The sequence below is a fragment of the Macrobrachium nipponense genome, chromosome 35 (genome assembly GCF_015104395.2).
Source record: "Macrobrachium nipponense isolate FS-2020 chromosome 35, ASM1510439v2, whole genome shotgun sequence".
Classification (NCBI taxonomy): Eukaryota; Metazoa; Arthropoda; class Malacostraca; order Decapoda; family Palaemonidae; genus Macrobrachium; species Macrobrachium nipponense.
In genome coordinates this window covers 28,819,012-28,844,282 of record NC_061096.1, presented here as the reverse complement: position 1 = coordinate 28,844,282, position 25,271 = coordinate 28,819,012, and the positions used below count along the sequence as shown (strand labels likewise).

At 37.4% G+C, this 25,271-nt stretch overlaps 3 protein-coding genes and 1 long non-coding RNA gene across 4 annotated transcripts in view; 2 read left to right on the top strand and 2 right to left on the bottom strand.

The window, feature by feature from the left end:
- The window catches only part of LOC135208533 (tubulin alpha-1D chain), a 13,771-nt gene extending 6,129 nt beyond the window's left edge, over positions 1-7,642 (top strand). The window contains exons 2-9 of the mRNA XM_064240828.1: positions 199-421; positions 882-1,046; positions 1,629-1,765; positions 2,027-2,226; positions 2,661-2,835; positions 3,314-3,466; positions 4,553-4,716; positions 5,361-7,642. Of these exons, the coding sequence (XP_064096898.1) occupies positions 199-421; positions 882-1,046; positions 1,629-1,765; positions 2,027-2,226; positions 2,661-2,835; positions 3,314-3,466; positions 4,553-4,716; positions 5,361-5,499 (1,356 nt within the window). The 3' untranslated portion in view covers positions 5,500-7,642. The remainder of the gene's footprint in view (positions 1-198; positions 422-881; positions 1,047-1,628; positions 1,766-2,026; positions 2,227-2,660; positions 2,836-3,313; positions 3,467-4,552; positions 4,717-5,360) is intronic.
- Positions 7,643-10,135: 2,493 nt separating this feature from the next.
- On the top strand, positions 10,136-16,329 carry LOC135208221 (uncharacterized). The gene is made up of 4 exons (XM_064240343.1): positions 10,136-10,179; positions 14,343-14,487; positions 15,716-15,835; positions 16,164-16,329. Exons 1-4 carry the CDS (start codon positions 10,136-10,138, stop codon positions 16,296-16,298), a joined length of 444 nt encoding a protein of 147 aa, XP_064096413.1. The 3' UTR covers positions 16,299-16,329.
- Positions 16,330-17,219: 890 nt separating this feature from the next.
- LOC135208220 (uncharacterized) lies at positions 17,220-18,688 on the bottom strand. The gene is made up of 3 exons (XR_010313132.1): positions 18,480-18,688; positions 18,189-18,295; positions 17,220-17,675 (listed from the first exon to the last, which is right to left on the bottom strand). It is a non-coding gene; the product is annotated as an uncharacterized LOC135208220 (long non-coding RNA).
- Positions 18,689-20,082: 1,394 nt separating this feature from the next.
- Positions 20,083-22,089, bottom strand: LOC135208219 (uncharacterized). The gene is made up of 4 exons (XM_064240342.1): positions 21,801-22,089; positions 21,215-21,356; positions 20,600-20,719; positions 20,083-20,411 (listed from the first exon to the last, which is right to left on the bottom strand). The coding sequence occupies exons 1-4, from the start codon at positions 21,842-21,844 to the stop codon at positions 20,304-20,306; spliced, it is 414 nt and encodes a 137-aa protein (XP_064096412.1). The 5' UTR covers positions 21,845-22,089; the 3' UTR covers positions 20,083-20,303.
- Between the last annotated feature and the right edge of the window lie 3,182 nt (positions 22,090-25,271).

Here is a 25,271-nt window from a genome sequence, read left to right as displayed (position 1 = left end):
AACCTCATACACCTTGACAGAAACTCATTAGCAGTACGTCAAACATCATTACAGACACTGTGCCATCATCCACTATCTTGCACACCGTCTCTCGCTTCCACGATATAAAGGCCTTTCACTCTTCCTTTCTTCTCTACTTTCTCTTTCGTGGAAGGTATTAAAATAGACTAACATCTTCCTCTTTCTTTCCTCCCACAGCGTGAATGCATTTCAGTCCACGTCGGCCAGGCCGGTGTCCAGATGGGCAACGCCTGCTGGGAACTCTACTGCCTGGAGCATGGCATCCAGCCCGACGGGCAGATGCCCTCCGACAAGACCGTGGGAGGAGGAGACGACTCCTTCAACACTTTCTTCAGCGAGACAGGATCCGGCAAGCACGTTCCCCGAGCTGTTTTCGTAGATCTCGAGCCCTCTGTCATAGGTAGGTTCTGTTCAGTAGTGTCGTTTGTCTATTTGATTCATATCACCTGTTTTCTCTGAATTTTGCTTGAGTTCTTGTCTTCTTCTGTTCATAGATTGGACACGAAATAAAAGAATATTCAAACGAAAGACTTATTTGATATCTCCTGTATTTGACATTGTTAGCCAGTTTTATATTCAAATAAGCATATCCTCAATCATCAGTGCCCACAAACTTTTTGGGAGGGTTTATAGACAATTTTATCATAGCTTTCATGGTCCAGCAAACGACAAATTGTCACAAACTTTCGTATAATGTTCTTACCCCATTCAGATGGATAATGCAACATTACTTTAGTTACCAACGAAAATACCACTGTTTTTTATTTCACCTCCTCACTTCCTTCCATAAGCTTTCATTTTACACATACTGACAATTGAATTAAATACATCGTATATTTACCAACGCACTTCTCTTGCAGACGAGGTTCGAACCGGCACCTACCGCGCCCTATTCCACCCTGAACAGCTGATCACAGGCAAGGAGGACGCAGCAAACAACTACGCCCGTGGACATTACACAATCGGAAAGGAAATCGTCGATGTGGTCCTCGAAAGAGTACGAAAGCTGGCTGACCAGTGCACAGGTAAAATGAATCCGCAGGGTAATTTGAAGGATGAGATATGAAGTTATAGCACCTCCGGTGTTTAGGATAATTTCCCCTTTCATTCCGGTTTTAGAAATTAGTTCGTTTTCTGGTAGCAGGAGTTAGTATCGATATTCAGCATAACTTGGAAGAGTAAGGTATCAAAATGCAGTGACAGACTTCATGCCATCTGAGACATGGATTTGTATTAATTGCTGTTCATGTTGAAGAGACATTAAAAAAGATCAAGATATTGGCATGCACGACAAAAAAACCATTCCCTCGGTGAGGGTTGAATATCAGTAGGAGATATTGGGGAAAGTTTGATAAATAGGTGGTTTTAGTTACGGGGCATGTTATAAATCAAATACAAATCAAATACGGTTTAAAGGGAGAGAGATTTCAAACAACTGAAATGAATTATAAGAAAATAAAGATGGAGGTGTTGGGCAAACCCTTCCGCAAACGCGCTGATGAGGGAACGGGAACATCTCTAAGAGTATCTTGGTTATTCTGTCCAATATCATCATACTGATCACACTGGATACTTTTTCAGCATCTTATTCTTTCTCATTGCAACAGGTCTTCAGGGCTTCTTGATCTTCCACTCCTTCGGCGGCGGTACTGGATCCGGTTTCACTTCCCTTCTCATGGAGCGCCTCTCTGTAGACTACGGAAAGAAGAGCAAACTCGAGTTCGCCATCTACCCAGCACCACAGGCAAGACTGAACAAAATATTTTTTATGGCCATTTTGAGTTGGACTATAGAATTCTTACACAAAAGACAACAGAAATATTCCTATTAGCTACGAACTTCTTAGAATTTTAATGACAGACGCTTAAACCCTCATGTTTGCCGTGAAACGTAATCAACTTTACTCTTGCATCCGGATTTCAATCTCTGGAAAGCGTCTGAGTAGACTCATTCATGAAATGAAGATGACACCAAGTTTACTGTAGCGCTTGATTACACTCTGCAGGTAGCTACAGCTGTAGTAGAGCCCTACAACTCCATCCTGACCACCCACACGACACTGGAACACTCCGACTGCGCCTTCATGGTCGACAACGAAGCCATCTACGACATCTGCAGGAGGAACTTGGACATCGAACGACCAACCTACACCAACCTCAACAGGCTCATTGGCCAGATTGTGTCTTCCATCACAGCATCACTCAGGTCGGTAGATGATGTGCTTTCCTTTAAACACGAGTCATTTGTCTAAAATACAAAGTTATTTCGGGTTCGGATGCAAATCAGTCACATGAAGGCAAAGTTGATTTTCAGTTATATGCTTCTGAGTCCCTGTATCCGATATTCGTACTATATACAGTCATATAATAATTAATGAAAGTCTGTAGGAAAGGTGGGTTTCATTTCATTATTGCTCGAAGAAATCTTTAAGAAGGCTTTACATTTCTTAAGGATGAAATGGAAAAAACTATTTTTACATATTCATAGGAGACCTAATTTTCATGACGAGCCAAATATATCTCAGAAATAAACAGAAAAATATTCTGGTATTTCATTAGATGAAAGATTTCCAGCTAATCAAATGTCGCACTTCGGACCTTTATTTGCAAGACGCCTGACCTAACTCCTCATTGGTACAGGTTCGATGGTGCCCTCAACGTCGACTTGACTGAGTTCCAGACCAACCTGGTGCCCTACCCACGAATCCATTTCCCTCTGGTTACCTATGCTCCAGTCATCTCGGCCGAAAAGGCTTACCACGAACAGCTCTCCGTTGCCGAGATTACTAACGCCTGCTTCGAACCTGCTAACCAGGTAACTCTCAAGAATGAGACTTCAGAATGTACGAAACTTGAAAAGAAAGTGAAAGAACAGACGTTAGAGTAGGCGGTGTGGTTGTCAGAACAAATGATTGCATATACTTTAACCAATAAGCTTGTAATGTGAATTCTTAAATGTCTACAAGATACCTAATCACAAAACTTTGTGCACAAATAGATTATTTAATCATTCAACACGAAAAGCCCCCATGAAAACTTTCAAATCTAAAACATTAATACTTGTAAGTATGTCTTATCAACATATGATGCAAATTCTAAAACATTAATACTTGTAAGTATGTCTTGTCAACATATGATGCAAATTCTGACGTTTAGTGAGCATCAGAAGACTCTTGCGTAATGTTCAAAGAACGCAACTTCTCCAGACGTGATCCTGATATCCTTTAGCAGAACATAGGCAAAATTCCATGGAAAAAGTGATTTCCATCACCCTTATCGTCTTTTCTTTGCAGATGGTGAAATGCGACCCACGTCACGGAAAATACATGGCCTGTTGTCTCCTGTACCGAGGCGATGTCGTTCCCAAGGATGTCAACGCCGCCATTGCAGCCATCAAGACCAAGAGGACCATCCAGTTCGTCGACTGGTGCCCAACAGGTTTCAAGGTACCATTCGTTGCTTTGATTAGCGCAGCAGCATTGTGTCACGACGTCTGGGTGACGTGTGAGTGATCGGTAACAAATCAGGCATAAAGGGAAAAGAATCGGGAGAAAAATACGTAGACAATCAATTCATTTCTTGTGGGAAGAGGGTTTCACTTCAGAATATCAACATCCTGTTCTTGACTACTCTTCTAAGGTCAAGATTTCAAATTTAGGTCGAAAATTCAAAACATCTAAATTATCACCAGTGACGACGTGACCGTGTCTGCTACGATGGTACTGACGGTTCCAAGTGGAATGAATGAACGGCTTCTAGACGAATCATACCTGAGACATTTGCTTTTACTTGTCCTGTTGCAAATCATTGTCCCCGTCCAGGCACCCACCCTTCACGAATATATGCGCTTCTTCTCCAGTAAGCTACGTGACATCTACCTCATAACATTTTTATCCTCAGTGAGCAAAATCCCCGCTTGAGAATGTATATTTCCATGTGGTCTTAAGCATCCATAATGTGTCCTTCCTCTTTATGCCTTGAACCTTTCCTTTGCTCCTGGATCCTAGTTTGTCCTGCGACTTCACACCACCGACCTCTTTCAATTGTCTGGACAAATTTTTATTGCTACTACTACTACTTCTAGCTTAAAGGAAATCTTTTTATGTAACAACTGTCATTATTTATTATATTAACAGAAGGTAAATAAAGATAGTTGGCTTTCGTCTGAACAACACTAAGTTGACTTCCATTGCTACTAGTAACTTGACTCAAGTCAAGCCTATGAGAGTCTCTAAGTGTTAATGAGTACAAAGTAATACAATACCCTTTTATATCTCAGCCTAATCGTAATATTAAGTTAGACCTTATATATCAAGATATCCAATTCCTCGCAGCTATAACTACCCAGCAGATGAAGGTTTTTCGTTTTATAAGATACTTTCACCCTCTTTCCTTTTTCTGTTGACGACCTTTATGGTAATCAGTAGACCCGGACCCTCTTGAGTTCAGCCAAGGAGGGAGACGTTCATTCATGGTGCAGAGAAACCGAAAATGTCTCCAATAAGTGAGAGAGAAATAATTGTCTCCCGCAGGTTGGCATCAACTACCAGCCTCCCACTGTCGTACCCGGCGGTGACTTGGCCAAGGTGGCTCGAGCAGTCTGTATGCTGTCCAACACCACTGCCATCGCCGAGGCCTGGGCACGTCTTGACCACAAGTTCGATCTCATGTACGCCAAGAGGGCCTTCGTCCACTGGTAAGGAACTCCGTTCAGTAATCGTAGTCATAAAGGCGCCATATCGTATAACATAAGATCAGCTGTGTGTTGATGCAAAGCTTTGCTGGGAGATACCCACAAACACAAAAACACTTACACACATACACACACATATATACACAAACGCACACATATACTATATACATACATAATTTCACAGAATTACTGTTCTGGATGAATTCATGAACCATAGTGATGTGTCGTCTTCCAAAGATTACCAACAAAAAATTACATTAATAAATGAAAGGGATGTACTATTGACTAATATACGTACAGTAATGACCTACTTGAGTGAAGCTTTGGTATAAAATTAAGATAATACGAACCTTCATAGTCAGCTTTTAACGATTATCAAGTATTCAACTTACATTTATTATTGTTAATGGTTTTTTCCCAAACTGCTCATATTTTGTTAACTGTAGGAATGAAAATCTGATAAGGCAACCTCTTGAGAGATGATGTTCAAATTCCTTTTTTGTCTATCATCGTCTTTCCATTACTAGACACAAACCTGAGGTTGCCTCCCCAACTTGGAGGAGCTTGCCACATGTCTAGACTAAGCTCCTTTGGTAGCTGTTCCTTGTTCATTAAGAATGACTCACTTTTCCGTTCTCTACCCGCAGGTACGTCGGCGAAGGCATGGAAGAAGGCGAGTTCTCCGAAGCCCGCGAGGATCTGGCTGCTCTGGAGAAGGACTACGAGGAGGTCGGCCTCGACTCCGCCGAAGGAGAAGGGGAAGAGGAGGAGGGTCAGGAGTATTAGGCTGGCTGACGTCCCTCGACCTCCAGTCCAGAAAGAGAGGAGAACCAAACCCCGAGTTCACATCACCCACATTGTTGGCAACATCACATAAAAATATAACAGAACGAAAAGTAAAAATAAAATAAAAACGGAGGCACGGCTCCCCTTCCACAGAATCCTTGACATATACAGGAATTACTGACGGATCTGACGTTACCTTCGACTCGAACAGCTGATCGTGTAAGATATGTACACCTTACGATTCAGTATTGATCAGATTTCTCCCCCCTCGTAACTAACTAATCTACGTTTCGTTTCCCGCCTTTTGCTAAACACGGACAACGATTTGTTCACAGCAAGCAGCAAATTCTTAGACATCACTCGCATAACAAGAAGATAAGCACAAAATAACTCAGCCACGGAGAGGAGTCTGGTGAGCATTGCTCGTAGTGTGGAAGGTAATATGCTCGCGACGCAAAAGTTTTTCAACTTAGAATCTATACGCGTATTATAGCTACGAAAATACAAATGTCAGTCAGCTCTCCATTCGCTGTTCCGAAGGCGACAAGCATCGCGCACTCTCTAAGCTAGGTGTTCAGTCAATTCTGCATTGCGTAACACACTCAGAATAGATACGAGGTTGTTCTGATGCGTTATAGGTGAAAACTTGGTGCTGAATCTCCTGTTGCTTGTAATCTGCTTTAATGGATATCTTATTAAAGACAAAATGGTTCTTGGAATCAGATATCTTTTATTCAGAGACGAAATTTGCTAGCGACATTTTGTCTCCACATTTCGTATACAGATGAACACATGTTACGAACCTCAGTGTGTGTGTGTGTGTGTGTGTGTGTGGACGACTTGTTTATCTATTTAAGCCCGCCATGATCCCTGTCACATTGAAGCTTAATATATCAGAGCAATTTCATATATCAGAACGTTGTGGTGCCGACCTGCATATACTCGCTAAATGCTTTCACGTCGATTTGCTTGTCAAAGATACCAATCTCTCGCTCTCTCGGTTTCGTTTCGCTAGACCTAGCACTAGGAGGCATGCAGCCCAAAAACAACACTGAAAAGTGAGATAGAAGAAGTTGGTCTCTCCTCATCACGACCGCTGCGTCCAAACTCATCCTGGAATCTGGAAGATGACCGCTTTGTACCACACGATGACTCCGGTGCTTGCTTTTCGACCTCGAAGGAAAAGCAACCGATCTCCTCAAGACTTCAGCATTCGAAGCTTGCTGGTATCCAACGGAAAACAACCCCCACACACTGGTTTCGAAATGGATCTAATAAATACAGGCTATCATTTACGAGCTCTCTCATCACCTCGCTTGGACCGTCTGAGTGCGCCTACCTTCACTCCCCAGAAGTGCTGTTCTAGAATAGGCATTGGCTGTCAAAAGGAAAACACCAACTCCGACTTGCACACTGACACCTGTTTCCAAGACTTTTTTCCTTTCGTTTCTCCTCCACATCCACAAGAGACCATGACATTTCTAGCACGTTGTTTGGTCCACCTGATAATCAAATACAGTATTATCGAATACAAGAGGCTCTGTTTATTCGATCTAGTAACTGACTTTATCTCTGTCAGATAAAGGGTGAAGAATAAAGTGCCAAATGACACCTAAAACCGGATGCGATAGTTGAAGAAATCACTGTCATTTGGATAGTAAGCCAGCAATGAAAGTTTCCTATGCAGAATGACAGCGAAATGTCTCTCTACCCGTGCCAAAACTATTTGTTTCTGTGCCAAAACTGAGGAACAGATACAGAACAGATTACAAAAGAAATTACAGTATTTCCTGGTCCCATTTAAGTTCAGACAACTGGACAAAATCGCGGCGCGTTCTACTAAAGAACACATTCGCGAATTCCATTTTATTTGAGACTGTAAGACCTCCATTTTAATTCTCTGTGACTGGAAGACTGCCACTTTTCGTTGTGACAAGAGACAGAATCTTTTGAAATTTCCCTGAGCACAGTTACTCAGATTCCTCATCCTTTAGATCAAAAAGACTCACGGACATAAAGTGGAAGGCCAGTGACTGTGCCTTACAACCCAGGATGACCTTGCTAGGTCAGGGTCATACACAGACCACTCAATGGTGATCCCTGTAACTGTCAGGCACTGAAAACAATAAAAAAGGAACCATGATATTTGTTTGTCTTCTCCTGTTTCGCCTGTCTTATGTACTTTTAAATTGAGAACCATGATATTTGTACGTCACATCCTGATTATTTTATCTGCCTTTACTTTATTCCCTAAATTCAACAATTCATTTTGGCTTTTGAAAGTACAGGTGGAAACCTGCGTTATAAATTTATCATCAGCAGAGGAGTCATTGTTAACAGGATGCAAAGTGTGTTGTTTAACTATTTCCGTATGGATCGTAGGTGATAAAAGGAATTCCACTTTTTAATTCTTATAAGATCTAAAATGGGCTCATTTTCATTGCATTCTAGGGCTTGAACCTTAAACATTTTGAAGTTGGACGTATTTCAAAAGGTAAAACATTTTCTATCAAAAGTAATGAGGGCAACAGGCTGGGAGGGGACTTTTGGCTGTGTCAACCAGTTAGGCAATACAGAAACGCCATTTATATAACCAAGTGGACCTTATGTATACCGTACATCCAGAGCTTTCTGTTCCCCCGACCATCATACCAGCCCAAAAACCGCAACGTCTTATATAAACAAAAAGGCGTTACTGAAACTTGCAACTAAATTTCAGAGTATGATATAAGCGGCAATAGATTTACAGAGATTGCCCAAGACGCCCTGGGCGTGTGCATATTTTAAATCTAAATTAGAGGAAAGTAATTAAATAATACTGCTTTTTTAACTTCTATTGTATAAATAATACTTTTTAGTGCCTTTTGAATTCCAACTGGTATTGCTACTGAAAACTTAGCTGGCTCTCGAACAAATGCCCATATATAATGTATCATATTTTGACAGAAAAATTACGATGGCTTCCACTCCAGTATCTTTACATATTCATAAATGGTAACTACATCAAGAAAAACCAAATCATACCATCAGAATAAAGATAACACAAAACCTACTGCTTCAGCTATGAAATAAGAAACTAGACAAATGATAACAAAGTCTTACTTGCTTATTAACTTGATTAATCCATTATGATTTCGCCATTTATACCAGCTTGGATTAAAGTCTAATCTAAGATGAAAACGCATTGTTAGTGAAAGCTGGTGCGGTGTGTCAGATGGCAAAGCCTCATGGTCCTACAAAATGAAAAATTGATTAGTGTTCAAAAGCTGCCTGTATTTCTCATCATGTTGCAAATGATAATTACTCAAGGAACAAACATGAAGCTCTCTCTCTCTCTCAGTACTAGAGAACAGTTTATATGGATAAATCACACAGACATTGATAACTCATATCCTTTTTTAAATAGGTAAGGACTATCCCCACAGTTAAAATGAAAAAAAAAATAATTAAAATAAGACAGTTCTACTCTACTGAAAAGTGCAAATCTGGTTGATACGAAGTACTAACTCCTAGACTTAATGAGGAACAAAGTTAACTTTGCAAGGTAAGAAGAAATGTGATAGAAATGTATGGAGACAGTATCAATGTATCATTTATCAGAATTTTAGTCCTGTTATTATTGATTTTCTTACGCACAATCAGCAACATAGACAACTAGAAACAATTTCGTCCTTTTTACTTAAATTAATTGTCATATATCTTTTGGGCTCTCTGATTGTTATTACACATGAACGTTTCAGTAACAACAGTAGCATCAAAATCAAAACCACTATTAATAAATGTTCTGCCATGTTACGATTCTGTGATAAATAGCACCTCGAGAATGTTCATTTACAGGATTATTTCTCAGGGATTTTCATTTCTAAAACTTAGGAAGAATGACCACGAGGGAATGAAGGTGTGGAAAACTGTCACGTTTCACTGATAATTGCGCAGTTGGGTTTGCATAAGTGATTCACTCGGTTCTAATCTTATGTAATGTGGAGTCTCCCTTTGGCGGTATAAGTTGAAGGGTCCCATATAGACGGGTGTGTGGGTTCTCACGATATACAGACAAAGAGAGAGGAGAGAAGAGAGAGAGAGAGAGAGAGAGAGAGAGAGATTTTATCTCTCCCAGGTCCGAGGACAAATAAGGACAGCAAAGGAAACAATAAAGATTGTTTTAACGCCGGTGGGACCGATGAACAATATGTTCAATGACAACAGGTTTTAAAAGTCAAGGAATTACAATGTACTAAGAAAGATATGTTGCTCCAGAAAAAGTGTGACGTTTACGGCGTCGAGAAAATAGATTAGCACTGTAAAATTTATTCATTTTTCGCCGGTTTGGTCACCATTTATCATGTGGATTCTGGCTCATCAAATTAAACCTGGTAGCTAAAATTTTCCCAGCATTCTTTTCAATAGTAAAACGAAGCGTGAAAAAATTATCATTTAGAACATATGCGTAAAAATTCACAAATTATTCGAAGTTGGCAACAAGAGAGTACACTTTTGTTTTTTTGTTTTTTTTTGGTTCCCATAACTTGTCTACTATCAGAAAGGTCCATTCTTGGACGAGCTACTGTTCGGTATACAGCAAACGCTAAAGAGACGCGGCATTCTGAGCTTCCGTTGAATCCGAAAAGAAATCCCAATGCAGCTCTTATTGCTAATGCTCTCATCCGTTGCAATTGCGAGGTAAGACTGAGCATGCTTTTCTGGCAAAGGTAAATTGCAGAAACCCTGAAATATGTCGCACAGGGACAAATATCCACACATGCATATATATATATATATATATATATATATATATATATATATATATATATATATATATATATATATATATATATATGTGTGTGTGTGTGTGTGTGTATATATATATATATATATATATATATATATATATATATATATATATATATATATATATGTATGTATATATGTATATGTATATTATTATATATTGCTACTTTCAAAATCATATTTCCCCTCTTCGATTGTATAAAATGTTATGTAGAATTTTGGCAACATTTTTTCAGATTCCTAGATAGCTTAGAGATAGGATGTTTTAAATGTGTGTTCAGATTTTGCATAACGTAATGTAAAAGAATATATATATAATGTAGAATGTAGAAAGAGAGAGAATGTCTTTGTCCGTTCAAAGCTAGAGTTGTTTTTCCTAATCTGTCAACACGTTTGATAAGCGAGCTCGAATCTTCAATGTGTTTTGGGATTCTGTCATCAAGTAAGATAAGGGACTTCTGCTTCGGCCGATCGAATCGAGTCTTTGCGTTATCAAAACATGTCAATCTTGATTATCGCTCGACCTTTGTCTCGATCAGGTACGAACATTATTGTATACTGGTCTCATACGAGTATGTCTTTGTCAAAGCCACGTGCAGATTACACATTTTGTATGTAAAGTTGCGTAAGATTTCGAAGCTTCTGGAAGCCTTTTGCCCAAATTGTTTTTGTGTCATCCCCAGTCCAGCTTCCTTAAGGGGGCCGGCCGGCTAATGCCGTTTTTTAACAACAGGATTTTGACATTCATACCACTTAATAAGGTGACTTGGGACATCTCCAAACCGCATATGATTTTCGCCTCTGACCTTTGGTTTTGTGACGCCAGGGCAATTTATCCCGAAAATAACCATTTTTCAAATTCTATCTCCTCCCTTGATATTTAATATTAAGACATGGGATTACTATCATATATAGACCTGATGTAGACCTCCAATCAAATGGAGTTTTTTTTCTAAAAGTCATTTTTTTGCTAGATATGAATTTTTCAATATTGTAAAAAAATAAACCCTATAAATCACGAGAAAAAAATTTATAAAAAAAAGACGAAACAAAAATTGGAAAAAAGGGCTCTATTTGATTGTTCTATAATGTCTTTCTGAGTTATATACCAAATTCCAATGTTATAGCTTTAAAACTAAGTGAGGAGATAGATTTTGAAGGTCATTAAGTATAGTTTTGAGATACGGGCGTTCAAAGTTTTCCTTCGTATTTCTATAAAGACAAAGTTAATAAATAATGATTATTATGAATGTATATTTCTTTTTTGAGTATTGATAAACCAAAACTATTTTATTTATCATAATTTAATCATAAATGATGATCCCTTGGCTCATATATCGTAGCCTGGGGCACTGCTTGAGGCAAGATGGGGCACTCCTTCCTACATAACCCCCTCTCTCCCCTTCACTAACTCGGCTTATTACAGCGAATTTTCTTCTGTATGTTAGCGCGAGATGTTTTCCTTGTATTTTCCTCTTTGGCATGATGACATTCTTGCCGAAACAAAGATAAACAAACGTAAATGCAAGAGAATGTCAGAGGTGAAACTCGAAGGTGTACTCTTTTTACAAAGACAATTTAATAAATCATGATTATTATGAATTTAATATTCCATTTTGGGTATTAAAAAACCAAAACTATGTTATTTATCATAAATGAAGATCTCTTTGCTCAAAGATCGTAGCCTTGGGCACAGTGTGACGTGTGCTGTCAGGCAAGAAGGGGGCGTTACTAGGCGACCCTCCCCTCTCTCTTCACTAACTACGGTATATTACGATATTCTGTAATAATACTTGAGCGATTTTTCTTCGTCTGTATGTTAGCGAGATGTTTTCCTTGTCTTTCCCTCATTTGCATGATGAACTTCTTGCCGAAACATACATAAACATACGTAAATGCAAGCGAATGTCACGAGGTGAAACTCGAACGTGTAATCTACTTGAAGTCTATGGTCCAACTGATTCATGATTGAACCAGATACTTGCAGTAACTTGCTTCTGCGAGCCACGGAATCTCTACAGATGCCATTTCTCACAATTTCTTTGCCAATAATTATTAAAAGTTACGATAACAGAAGAAATATTGCATTTTCTTGTACGGATGAATGTTTTAGGCTTATTGAGTTAACTACGAAAGTAAGAGGAATTTTGACGAAATATTTCGTATACGTATTCTCAATTGCCATATGAAGCTCCATGAATTTTTTCATGACTTTGCATTTTTCGCCCTATACCACCATATATAGGGGTTCCGGCCGGCCCCCTTAAGGGAGAAGAATTTCATTCAGGCGTAGATTCTCAAACTGTTCACATTTCTCTCCATCGCATAGCACTTTTGATCTTAAAGTAACGTAACGATTTCGTATTGAATGGTCACTCGTAACTTGAGAATTTCATATTTGATATTTCTTAGAGTTTATTTAGTGTTAAATAGTGTTTTTTGTGGAATCTGAACAAACATTGTTTCGTAAAGGCGCCTGGTTTTTGTGAAAGTGTAAAACGAGCTGCAGCAAGAAAGAAAGAAATTGGTATACCAAAATGGTAAAGTGTTATATTTTTATTAGTCGCAAAGAATAACTGACAGGAACAGAGGTTTAATAACAACTAATAACTGAACGGAACAGTGGTTTAGTAAAAGCTGATGGTTACAATGTTTTGAGTGAAAAGATTTACACTTTTACACATTGCAAATTTTTGTGTTTTGTGTTTGTTTCATTTTTGTGCATTTGTTCATTTTCTTGTTGAAGTGTGCCTTTTTATTTTGATACTGTCCGCATTTTTCTGTATTTTCATTTGCATTCACAATTTGATTGACTTAGTTATTTTCATTGCTTAATCATTGCACATTTAATTAAATTTAACACTTGTGAATTAATTTGCATTTACTTAGAATTCTTTTCAAGTTTTATTATTGTTTAGCACTTGTGAATTAATTTCAAATTTTCAATTATTGCCTAACACTTTTAAATTTTGATTGAATTAATTTTCTTGAATTTTGTGATAAATTAATTTTTATTTAATTTTACTTAATTTGATTCAAGAATTAATTAAACTTTACTTTGTTTTCAAGTAACAGTAATTTTCCTGATATTGTGAATTTCACTTAAAAATTTTGAGTTTGATAATAAATTTTTTATTTAAAATTTTTATAAGTGTTTTCTTTATTTTATACCAGTATATAATTATATTGATGTTAGGTAGAAACATAGAGTGGTAACTGATCTGTTTTCCTTCAATTTACTTGAAGTGACTTAGAACCAGGGAAGTACTTAGACTTCTGAAATCAGGGAAATACTTAGACTTTTAAAGTTGTTGATGGAGTGATGCCCTTTGATTAATTTAATTACTTACAAGATTACCTCACACCTGTTTTGATGAACTTAGTCTGATTTTCTGCAATACTGGTAAGTTGTTAAGGGATTACAATTGCCTTTAGAGTATTCAGTCGTTTAATACTTGTGATGAGGATTCAGGTGTCTGGCTTTTGTGAGGTAACAATAAATGAATGGTAAGTGTAGTAACCAGATACTTGGCACTTCGTCACAATATATATATATATATATATATATATATATATATATATATATATATATATATATATATATGTGTGTGTGTGTGTGTATGTATATATATATATATATATATATATATATATATATATATATATATATGTATATATACAACACTTAAGAGGATTATCAGCGGGAGTGACCTATAATGGCTTATCTGTGTATGGATCTCTTGTCATAAATACCACCTTTTCTGTAACTTTCCTCATACATCTACCTGAAGAGAGAGAGCAGTCTCTGAAATACAGTATTTTCTCTCTATATTTTGGCGTTTGTATGGGCTCCTTTGATTAGATATACACACAAATATACATATATAAAATATGTGTATATATATTATATATATATAGATATATAATATATATATATATATATATATATATATATATATATATATATATATATAAACGGTGTGTTAATGTACTATATGCATTTTTATGAATTTAAATGTAACCCTGTATCATTGCTTTCTTCCTTCCTTGTGCAGTGCGCAGACGGAAGAATGGTGTCGGTGCGCAGCTTTCGTAACTTACGAGCGCACCGAAATCATGGTTTACGAAGCAGCGGAAGTGCCCATTACAGCGTGCGATGCAGTTGCAGCGGAAGAATGCAAAGCTGGTTGCGTTGCGGAGGTGAGTATATGACATATTTGTTACGTGATGATATACTGAAACTACAGTTTTATTTTCTCAATATATGTATGCATATATGAATAACTTGATCACGAAGTATATAAAACGCGATGCTATATATAAATAAAGGTATTTTGCCAAGAAGGAAAAAAATGAAAAAGCAAGAATTCAGAGACAAGGTCACGGCATGGACAGTACTAAATAATATTATCATCCTTCGTGGCAAAATACCTTTATGTATGCATATATATATATATATATATATATATATATATATATATATATGTATATATAGTATATATATATATATATATATATATATATATATATGTATAATATAAATACATACATATATATACCTGGATCTTTCCAAGATAGTGGCCCCCTAGGGTTTTGACCCGGTACGTACCCGTATCCACCTAAGTACGGGCCCGTTGGTGATTACCGTTAAAACATAAACAAAAAACTGTATATATAAAGCTAGTTCCTCCCAAGAAATATTAGTCCTAGACAACGACCCTCGAAAACTCTTAGGAGTCTATCTAGGAAATATCCGAATTATATTACGAACATTTGGATGTTACATGTGTAGGTTTAATAATGAACATATTACTCAGGATGAAGCTGAAATGTAAAAAACAAATACAATCTTCCCCCACAAAACCAGTGTTTCGAAATTCGCAAAAGGCTAACAACTGAATGAGAAAATAGACAACTCCCACAAAGTGCTGGTGAATTTAACAAGATATTAAAGATATCTTAATATTCTTCCTGCCATTTAGTATGGAAAAATGACGCACGATTGTTTGTATGGTGTTTTTACGTTGCATGGAACCAGTGGTTATTCAGCAACGGGACCAACGGCTTTACGTGACTTTGGCCCCGTCCACACGGCCAAGCTTTGCTCGACGAACTTTTTTCGATGTGACGTCAGAAGCGGAGAAACCGCGGCAAAGTTCTGACTTTTCTCGCTGTTTCTACGCTTCTGACGTCACATCGGACAAAGTTCGTCGACCAAAGCTCGACCGAGTGGACGGGGCCTTCGAGGGGAGGTCCGCCGATCAGGCCCGACGAGCCACATTTTGCCATTATACTCCTTGGAAATCCGCAAGAATTGGATCTAGTTAACATGGCTGTTGTAACCTTACTTTCTTTGTGTGTGCACATATCGATTAAAAAAGCGATGGCAAAATGTCAATCGATTTTACAGATTCATTTTCGATTCCAGCTCTCTACCGCCAGTGACAATGGCGACCTTTGGCACATCACCAAAAAAGGAATTACCATTGGTCAGTACATCTGCAGCTACCTTGCGAAGCAACTTTTCTATTACCTGCACAATCACAGGGTAAGTATAGGTAGAGCAACACTCTTTACACAAAATACTTGAACGTCGTCAGCAGCTCCATAAAACAAAATTAAGTTAAGAGATTTTGTCCAAACTCTCCATTAATGGTTTCACCGTAACCAGTTAGCGATAATACTGAAACGAATGAGTGATATTTGAGCAACGTTATCGTGTAATACTTAACTGGTTCAAATCAAGCTTTCCTTTTCTACCTTTGTTTCAAGCAAACTATCATTGAGCCAGGGCCTATAGGTGGGCACCCTTCGTAACGTATACTTCTTATGCAATGAACCTTTATTCTAAAATCTGTCCTATGATTTCATTCTAGGTCTACGGATACTACGAAGTATGTGGCGGCGCTTGGCAGTACGCTGACATCCAATCTCAGCAGATGCTGTGCTGTGTTGCAGGTAAACACGAACATTGTGTGTCTGATGAAACTATGAACTCGGGCGAGCACTGATTAAAAGAGGTGAACGAAGCCTACTTCAAGACTGTCCGACTCAGAGCAATAAAATGAAACAACCTGAATCTGATTAAGTTTACTCTCGATCATGGTTTTCTATAATTAACGATTTAGAGCAACTACCTTCAATGTACTGAAAATTATTAGTCCCACCAAGTGAGATAACCGTTTACTTCCTTATAATTAAATACGGTCCAGACACTTCAAATTACAAAAAAAGACGGTTCTAGTTTCAAACACGTAAGATATGAGTAACTTTTTATGCTAGATTAACCATGTAATAGCGTTCAGCGACCAGTATAGTAGGGACTTTTAGGCCCCGTCCACACGGTCGAGCTTTGGTCGACGAACTTTGTCCGATGTGACGTCAGAAGCGGAGAAACAGCGAGAAAAGTCAAACTTTGCCGCGGTTTCTCCGCTTCTGACGTCACATCGAACAAAGTTCGTCGAGCAAAGCTCGGCCGTGTGAACGGGGCCTTAGACTATGCACAAATGTAGCCGTGGACAAGTAAAAAAAAAAAAAAAAAAACACACATACACACGTAAAATTCAGCGTTAGCCTTCACGCTTACTTGATATTAGCAAATATTACTAATTCCCAAACTACCTTTGTATCCATCAAGGAAGTTGAGCCTGACCCTCAACCCGACCTCGTTTGAATCTTGTTCGAAGCGTTAAAGAATTTGATAACATTGAACAATTTATTGAAACTTATTTGGACCGGTAGATCACAAATCTTTATCCTCGCGAACAGCTTCAATTTGACAACTAGTACACTGAACGCCAAATAACCATAATTAAGTTTTGTAACAGCAAAATCAAAATTACTTGCTCATCGTTGATTCAGCGCCATACCAACAGCAATTTTAATAATGCATTTTTCAACTCGAGAGAGCCACCTCTCTGAAGATGGTAAAATAGTTTAAAAGTATTCAAACTTAAAAAAGCTTCATGCATTGCATTCAATCAATATATTTACTACCAAGTGAAGGTTAAAAACAAAAGCAGCTATATCCAATTGGATAAAAGGTTTTGATAGAAATGGTAAGAGTATGGTACAAGTACAGGTCTACAAGATTCGTATGCATTTTTATTAAGTATACAATTACACCTGTTAAACATTCCATCACATTATTGCTATTAGGTTACACAAGAAAATAACTTACTGGACGGTACAGCTTAGCGTTTAATTCCAATCAAGAGTGAAACCAGGAACAAAATCTTCGAATCTTCAACATTCATAGCTCTCAGCACTGCCAAGCAACGTTGCTCTCAAAAGTGCCACGGAAGTTGCATCTTTAGGGTACTAGGTACAGCTACCCATCATGTGGTAAGGCTTTCAAAAATTATTAGTTTCTGCTGTTCACACCAGACCTGCCAAGAGGAAAACTTCATAGCAAAAAAATTACTAGTACCGATATAGTAACTTAAAAATCAATCTACAACTGGGCGAAATTTCTCTAAAAGTTATATCTATTAGCTTACAAATAAAATGAAAGATTGCCCAACAGATCTGAATAAAACGTTAACATTATTTTGAGAGTTGAATGCAATCACGAAAATAAGTGTGCATGGAAAGACTAGCAAATAGTGAAATTTCCAAATACTAGCTAGTTTTTACCAGCCGAAGTCTGAAGTCTTACTCTACTGCAAGTAGTGAAACAAGTTACGACCTTGAGTAAAACTAAATAAACTTACCGACTGAAATTAAGTGTGGTTAATATGGTTAAGCTGGTTATTTTGGTATTGCAAGCCCCCCTTTGTCATACGTCAGACAAAGTCTACCGTATGACACAGGATATCCTCCCAGACTTCAGTGGCCCCACCCCTGAAGGGGGGAGGATGAGATTGCAGAGTTTAAAAGTAAAGTAAAGGGAGAACTCCTACCTTCTTATTTCGAGGAAAAAAATAGTTACCAACTAGCCACGGCAACGATAATTAGTCTACTTCATCCAAAGACGGGAAGCATGAGACGATCACCACATTCCAGTATTCTGAAAAAAAAGGAAAAAAAATCTTGAAAATGACTGGTAGTTCATACGCAAACTAGCTACGATGTAGATGGTATGAAAAAGAACAATTTAAAAATATACGAAACTAAAAGTTATAAAACTAGATGAAGATGTTACAGAATTATACAGCCGCAAATAAAATCATCCAAGACAAAAAAACCCTTACCAGCAATACCCACACAGCCACAACAAACATTAACCGAAGAACGAGCAGGTTACCCCGACTACGGCGTCTTTCCACAACTTCAAGCACGAAAGAATGGACAGACACGAGTGTGAGCACTGAGCAGATTGACTGACGCTGTATAATTGTATTCCAAGTAGCTTTACGATGGGACCCATGAGTCATTTGTTGTTTGAACCATAGATGGCAGTGGTCTACAATGCACAGGTCGTGCGGTCTGGATCTGTATGTGAATAGAATATGACATACCGAAAATAAAGCTCAATATTTAAATGAAATCAACATCATACAACAAATACCCAAATAAATCAGGATGTGGAAAATATATCGAAGCTGGGAATGAAATTACGTAAACAAAACATACAGGACTTTGGATTAAATGTTGAAGAACCAAAAATTGTTTAATCTTAATTTTGTATAACGGCAAAAAAAAAAAAATCCAGTTGAATCATTAAATTAACACTAAGTTGTTAATAGCGAAGATGAATAGCAACCAGCTAATGAAAGTGATAGCAGTAGTACCGAGACCATCGAAAGATAGATCTGTTTTCGGTGGCCGTGATTATTATACGCTAGAGATAATCAGAACTGAAAATTTGCAACGCTAGAAAATTTTTTGCTTGACTTCAATATTTATGTATTTACTTTTCATTATGTGAATGAGACAACTGATAAATTCAGTCACAAACATTATTTACTAGAATGATTTAAAGAATCTATTCACTCTTAAAACGGGTTCATTTAAAAGATTTTACTAAAAATAAATGTCTTTCAATTTGGTAAACTGGTTATATACTTTGCCGGACCGTTGGCTCAATAAAACATTCTAGGTTATGGCGCCTTTTTCACCAAATTCCGAACTTATTTCCTCCAGAATACATTTTTTTTTTCGTCAATCTTACTCTCTCTTTATCTTTTACTTGTAAAATGTTTAACAGATATACGAATGCTGCAGATGATAATATTATTTAGTACTGTCCATGCCGTGACCTTGTCTCGGAATTCACTTACGAAATAGCAATTGTTGATCACAGATACTTGTACTTACTTCCTAAGAACTACAAGAAAGCACTTCTCAGACAATTAGATCCACTTTTAGGGTTCGTTGCCTTGAACACATGGACATATATATATATATATATATATATATATATATATATATATATATATATAAATATATACACATATATACATATACATGTATACATATATAATGTGTGTGTGTACTAATTAGAGTTTTCTATTTTTATGCATGAAAAGGAAAGTTCTATCACTGATAGTGTTCTTCAAGCTCTGTGGACAAACTTGCCTCAGTCTCTCGACATAGGAAGTGCATAGGAAAATGTATAAGCAGCGATGAAGGCTTTCATCTTTGCCATATCCTTAACAAAGTGGACGCCAGCCTGAATACCAGGTGACCAATTCATGGGTAAAGTGGACGCCAGCCTGAACCCCAGTCCCCAGGTGACCAATTCTTGTCCGTGAATAGTTACCAAGAGCAAATTTTATAGAATTCAGTATCAGTAACAGTGTACGTCATTCTGTGAAGAATTTGGCCACGATTTAGGAAATTAAAATCAAAATCAATTCTTTGCTCACTTTAATAGTAACATTGAGAATGACTATTCCACACCAACGCAAGGTTAACCAAGTTCTTTTCCGCAGCCTACACCACTATACATAAAATCTGGAAAATTCGCGCTCAAAGATTTCCAAAAACTATGCACCGTAGCTGCAATGGCTGAGAGGCTCTTCCGTGGCGTGTCATCCATCAGCGGTGTGGAATAAGAGGCTTGAATTCTCGTCTTATGAGATGCAGTGCTCGTGTTTGCCTCCGTTACAACACAGCATCTGTTGAGACATGACACCGGCGTACTGCCAGGCACCTCCGCAGACTTCGTAGTACCCATAGATCTGGATTGCGTGGCAAAATGAGAATAATTATCGTTATGACTGGTTTTGCTTACCTTTCCTACACATACACCAGATGTAAAGAGGAAAAGAAAAAAAAAAGACTAGATAACAAATATGCGGAGGAGATAAAGATGAATAAGACACGACATTCCTTAAGGAGTAGACTGACAGCATCGTTCATCACTCACCTTGTGGTTGTGGAGGAAGTAGATCAAATGCCTCAGGAGATTTGAACAGATGTGTTGCCCAACTGTGATACCTTCTGCAGTCAAGGACCAAAGGTCTCCATCATTGGTAAGCTCAGCTAACTGGGAATGGAATTAGTGAAAATAGAAAATCATTTAAAGAACTGGAAGATCGAGACTATAACTGGCCAAATGCTGAGACTGAAAAACAAAGCTATTGGCAAGAAGAGGTCCGAAAGGCATTTTTATAATCGAACTGCCAAAAACAAAATGAGTTGGGGCCTATATCTCTAAAATAGAAAATCTGTTTTAGAAAATCTCGTTCAACAATCTTAGAAACATCTTTTCAGTTTCTCCTGTTTCTTTCTTTCTTCCTTTCACGCTATTTCTTTAAAACTTCAGTTGGATGCCCTAATAAACAGAGTCTCCAGAGGGAAATCAACCCGCAGAGAGAGAGAGACAAGTTATAGGAAAAGGTGATAAATAAATATGTGGGAATAGAATAAAAAAAATCGATACACCTGAAATTCAGGAAACGTCAGGAATAAAATGATTCACTTTTTGTCCTCTCGTTCGTATAATGTTGCTATTGCTGTAATTGTCGAGAAAATGACGTACCTCTTTGGAACAGCGGTTCTTGCACTGCTTAACGTCATCTTGGCACGAGTCAATGGTCACTTCTGGGGCTTCGTATACCATCATTTCCGTGTATTCGTAGGTCACGAAGGCGGCGCAGCGACACCATGGCTCGCTTTGAGCGCTGGAGATAGTGCCAGAAGATTCAGTTGTAAGACAGGCAAGTTATTGTAACAACTTTTAGCTTCTTAACGACAAACTTGGCATGAAGTCACCAATATTGGTGGTAAAAATTATATGTATTTTCGACAAGGCTGTGGACATGACCACAAACGAGACTAAATTTGGTGACTAAAGTCTTGAAGAAGCTAAAAATATTTTCTGAACCTCTGTTTCTCAGCCGAGTATTCTGGGGATATCATTGTGCCCGACAAAATGTGACTTTTTCCTAGGGTAATATCTGTCTTGAATAGTATCTCATTGAGCTTTGATTATGGTATCAGTATCAGTGACTAGAAGTAATATGCAGTATTAGATTATTCAGGATACTTTATTGGATCATGAAATGCAATCTTCGATACCTGTGCAGAGAGCACCAAACATCAGAACACCTTTTCGACCATTTTACCTGACAGCAGCTAGGGTGGCAAGAAGAAGAAGAGCAACCTTCATGATGGATGACTGTCTTCCGGTGATGAAGTGACGAAGCAGCTGGCCTGTCCGGCGCTATATACCAGGAAGTCGTTGCGTAATAGGAGCACTTCTTTCGTTGTGTCTAACCGAGACATTCGGTGGGAAGGTCGTGTCTTGGTTTAACTAGATTCTCAATTGGTATCTGGGACAGGTCACAGGTGCTAGTCGATTCTCAACGGGGTCCTGATAAAGGTTACAAATTTCTGCTGGGATCGTCGTCGGAATTCCATGTTACTGAAACTGTAAAGTAAGCCTTTACAGTTCGGTGAGATCAACTCTTCCACAAAAGAGAAATTAGGTCGAGGTAATCAACTGATTTTGAAGTATTTGTGAAGAAGTAAGTGTCTGTTGAATCAAAGGTGACATTCATTGAAAATTCCTAATCTTTTTCTGATGGATTGGACTTCAGACTGGATTTTGAATGAAAGCCCGAAATTTTTCTTTAAAGTTAGATAACGAATGTCTATCCGTAGTTAATGTAATTAATATCTTTACTAACACTAGATGAATAAATCCTGTTGCAGTCTATTTTGATTTGTAATTAGCATATCTATGATGAATGAAACTTGAAATGTAAATGACAAGCGATTATTTTTGTATTGTGATACAGAATCAAAATAAAGAAAAACTATAAAACTATAAAATGCTTTGCTATTGAGATTCACTTAAATTATCATGAGTCGTTACTGGGGTACTGAGGCGAATAAGAATACTTCTGCAAGTTATGCCATAAGGTAAACATGGCTCGTTATGCCAAGAGAAAATTGAGAATTGACGGTGAACTTAATGTCAAATGACAAGCTAATAGAAGTTTTTTATTTTGATCTGAAGAAATTAAGTAACAAGAACCAGATGACAGAAGATATAAAATACTTGTGATGTTAGTGACTACATTCTATAAGCCATAATGTACCAGTTTTAGTCGATACATACGATGAAGGTGAACAAAAGGCCACAACTCTTGATTCTGAATTCGATTTAAATGTTCAGCTTTTAATTTCAAATAAGTTCGCTGCTCATGAAGCCATTAAGGGCTTTTGTCACTTGTCAGGTAAGTTAATCTGATAGTGATCGAGCTGGAAGTGTATATGTATCAAAGGGAATCACACGAGTTTTCTTAACGAACATTACAATGATTATTGTCATTCATTAATTTTTTTACAGATCGATACCCTTAGGAGTCTACATATTATGTAACTAATATCGTACAAGGGTTCTCGAGCCGGATTTTGTTTAATATTGAAAACAATTATTCATTAGGTTTGGGAAACGTAGAAGGCTAAGAAAGAGTTCAAATTGATAAGGGGGACTGACTTATGTAAATGAGTGGCCTTTGCTGTTACACAACAGCTGTAATTCACCATGTCATTTCTTTTTTTAAGTTTTTCCTTCATGTGATTCAGCATTTTAGGACAGAATTTGCTGACTTGTGTTTTTTGTCTGGAGCCACCCTCATTAGGAAAGATGGTATATATATATATATATATATATATATATATATATATATATATATATATATATATATATATTATATATACAAGCGTGTCTGGTGTGTGTTTCTGGGCGTGGTTGAGATAAAGAAAAAAAAAGTTAACTTGTTTATTTATGTATCTTGACGAAATTGTCAAAAAGTCTGCGAGGCAGTCATATAACCTGAAGTATTTTTTTTAAATTACATATAATCATGGATTTCATATCAGAAATTATGTATCAAAATCAAATAAGTCTGTACCAACTAACTCTACGTTACTGGTCAAACACGGGCTGCTGCGAAATAAGTCACAGAGAATCACTACTGTCTTTTCCTGGAGAGAGCGACCAGATTTACTGATCAGCAGCAACAATAAAAGTAAATGTGTTACGCTGTCGAGTTTCTCAGTTCCAGAGGTCTTTAGTTCCACAAACAGCTGGGCTGTGGAACCGTTTCCCTGAGGTTGTTGTGCAATTAGAACCTCAAAAGTTCAAGCGGAGATGCAACGTATCACCACCCTAAACAATGGCTCCTTTAGTCTTGTTCCATATGAATAGGGTTTATCTTCTGCATAATAATAATAATAATAATAATAATAATAATAATAATAATAATAATAATAATAATAATAATAATAAGATCCCTGAAAAGGAGTCTGGAAACTTTAGATGCTGAAGTAGCTCCAGGACTCATGCAGAAACAGCGCACATAGTAAGAAAAGTGATAGATTGCTAACGAGGCAGGATGTAACCCGGAACCCCACACTATAAAACCACCCAGTCGAATAGGATGACTGTGATAGAAAAAAAATTAATAACTAATAATAATAATAATATGAATAATAATAATAATAATAATATATAATATAATAATAATAAGAATAATAATAATAATAATAATAATAATAATAATAATAATAATAATAATAATAATATTCAAGACAACTTTGTCATCAGAGGCCAACCCTTCAGCACCCTCCAAACTTCCCAGCTAATAAAAAACAATCACCTCACTGAAACAAAACAATTAAACCAATCTACAAAAGATTTAGGGCTGAAATTAAATGTTGCACAGCTTACAGGAGGTCGTGTTGATTCCCATGCATTTTCCACACCCGCAAACTGACAACAATAACGCTCCATAGATGGGGCAAGTGCTGCTAGTTGATGCAGTCCGTGTGGACTCACTCATGACAGCAAAACATTTGTTGAGAGACCCACTGCCGACTCCATACTATCCATAGCGTCCACATACTAGTAATCACCGGTTAGCTATCAAGATGGATGTAGATATATCCTGACGCTATCATCTGCAATAATTTCTCCTTTGGAAGACTCAAGACAATACTTCAAGAGTCCCTTATGGATGATCAGGACAGTGAGAGAAATAACTAATCGTGCAGTGAAAATTTCTCAGCTGTGCTTGGTACTATAATTTTCCAGTTATTATAATTATAAGTACTATTATTATTATTCATGTACACACATTCGTATGGAACACTTCTTAAAGACCCTTAACTTGCGGAGTAGATTTCTCAGAAAAAATGTTCGCAGTAACAGAAAAATAGAATAACAGAAAATCCTGAGATAAAATTTCTTTTAAAATAAATGTCATAAATATAGTTTTTTATTACTGAACATTTACTACGTAATGGTAACAGGCATTATGGAAACATGGAAGCTGGTCAGTCTCTCAGATATGGTACTCAACACTCAGTCATCTCTACATGTGTCTATGCATATCGTAACTGACAATGAAATGGAGATTTATCATTTTTATTCGAGTAAACACTCAGTGGCCATACCTTTTGCTTCATTATCATGTAAAGCATGCATGTATAACGAGTGAAAATGATTCATTGTTGAGATACTCACCAGCGTACAAGAGAGCTTTCGTGGAGGAAGTTGACCGCATAGAAAAAAACTGAAGTATGAA

Bases quoted from the DNA above. Each gene is read 5' to 3' on its own strand.
- LOC135208221 (XM_064240343.1), top strand. From the start codon at position 10,136: ATGCAGCTCTTATTGCTAATGCTCTCATCCGTTGCAATTGCGAG. The intron at 14,488-15,715 runs GTGAGTATATGA...TTTCGATTCCAG, and splicing joins AAGCTGGTTGCGTTGCGGAG to CTCTCTACCGCCAGTGACAA. The intron at 15,836-16,163 runs GTAAGTATAGGT...ATTTCATTCTAG, and splicing joins ATTACCTGCACAATCACAGG to GTCTACGGATACTACGAAGT.
- LOC135208219 (XM_064240342.1), bottom strand. From the start codon at position 21,844: ATGAAGGTTGCTCTTCTTCTTCTTGCCACCCTAGCTGCTGTCAG. The intron at 20,720-21,214 runs GTACGTCATTTT...TTCCATTCCCAG, and splicing joins AGAACCGCTGTTCCAAAGAG to TTAGCTGAGCTTACCAATGA. The intron at 20,412-20,599 runs GTGAGTGATGAA...CACGCAATCCAG, and splicing joins ACTTCCTCCACAACCACAAG to ATCTATGGGTACTACGAAGT.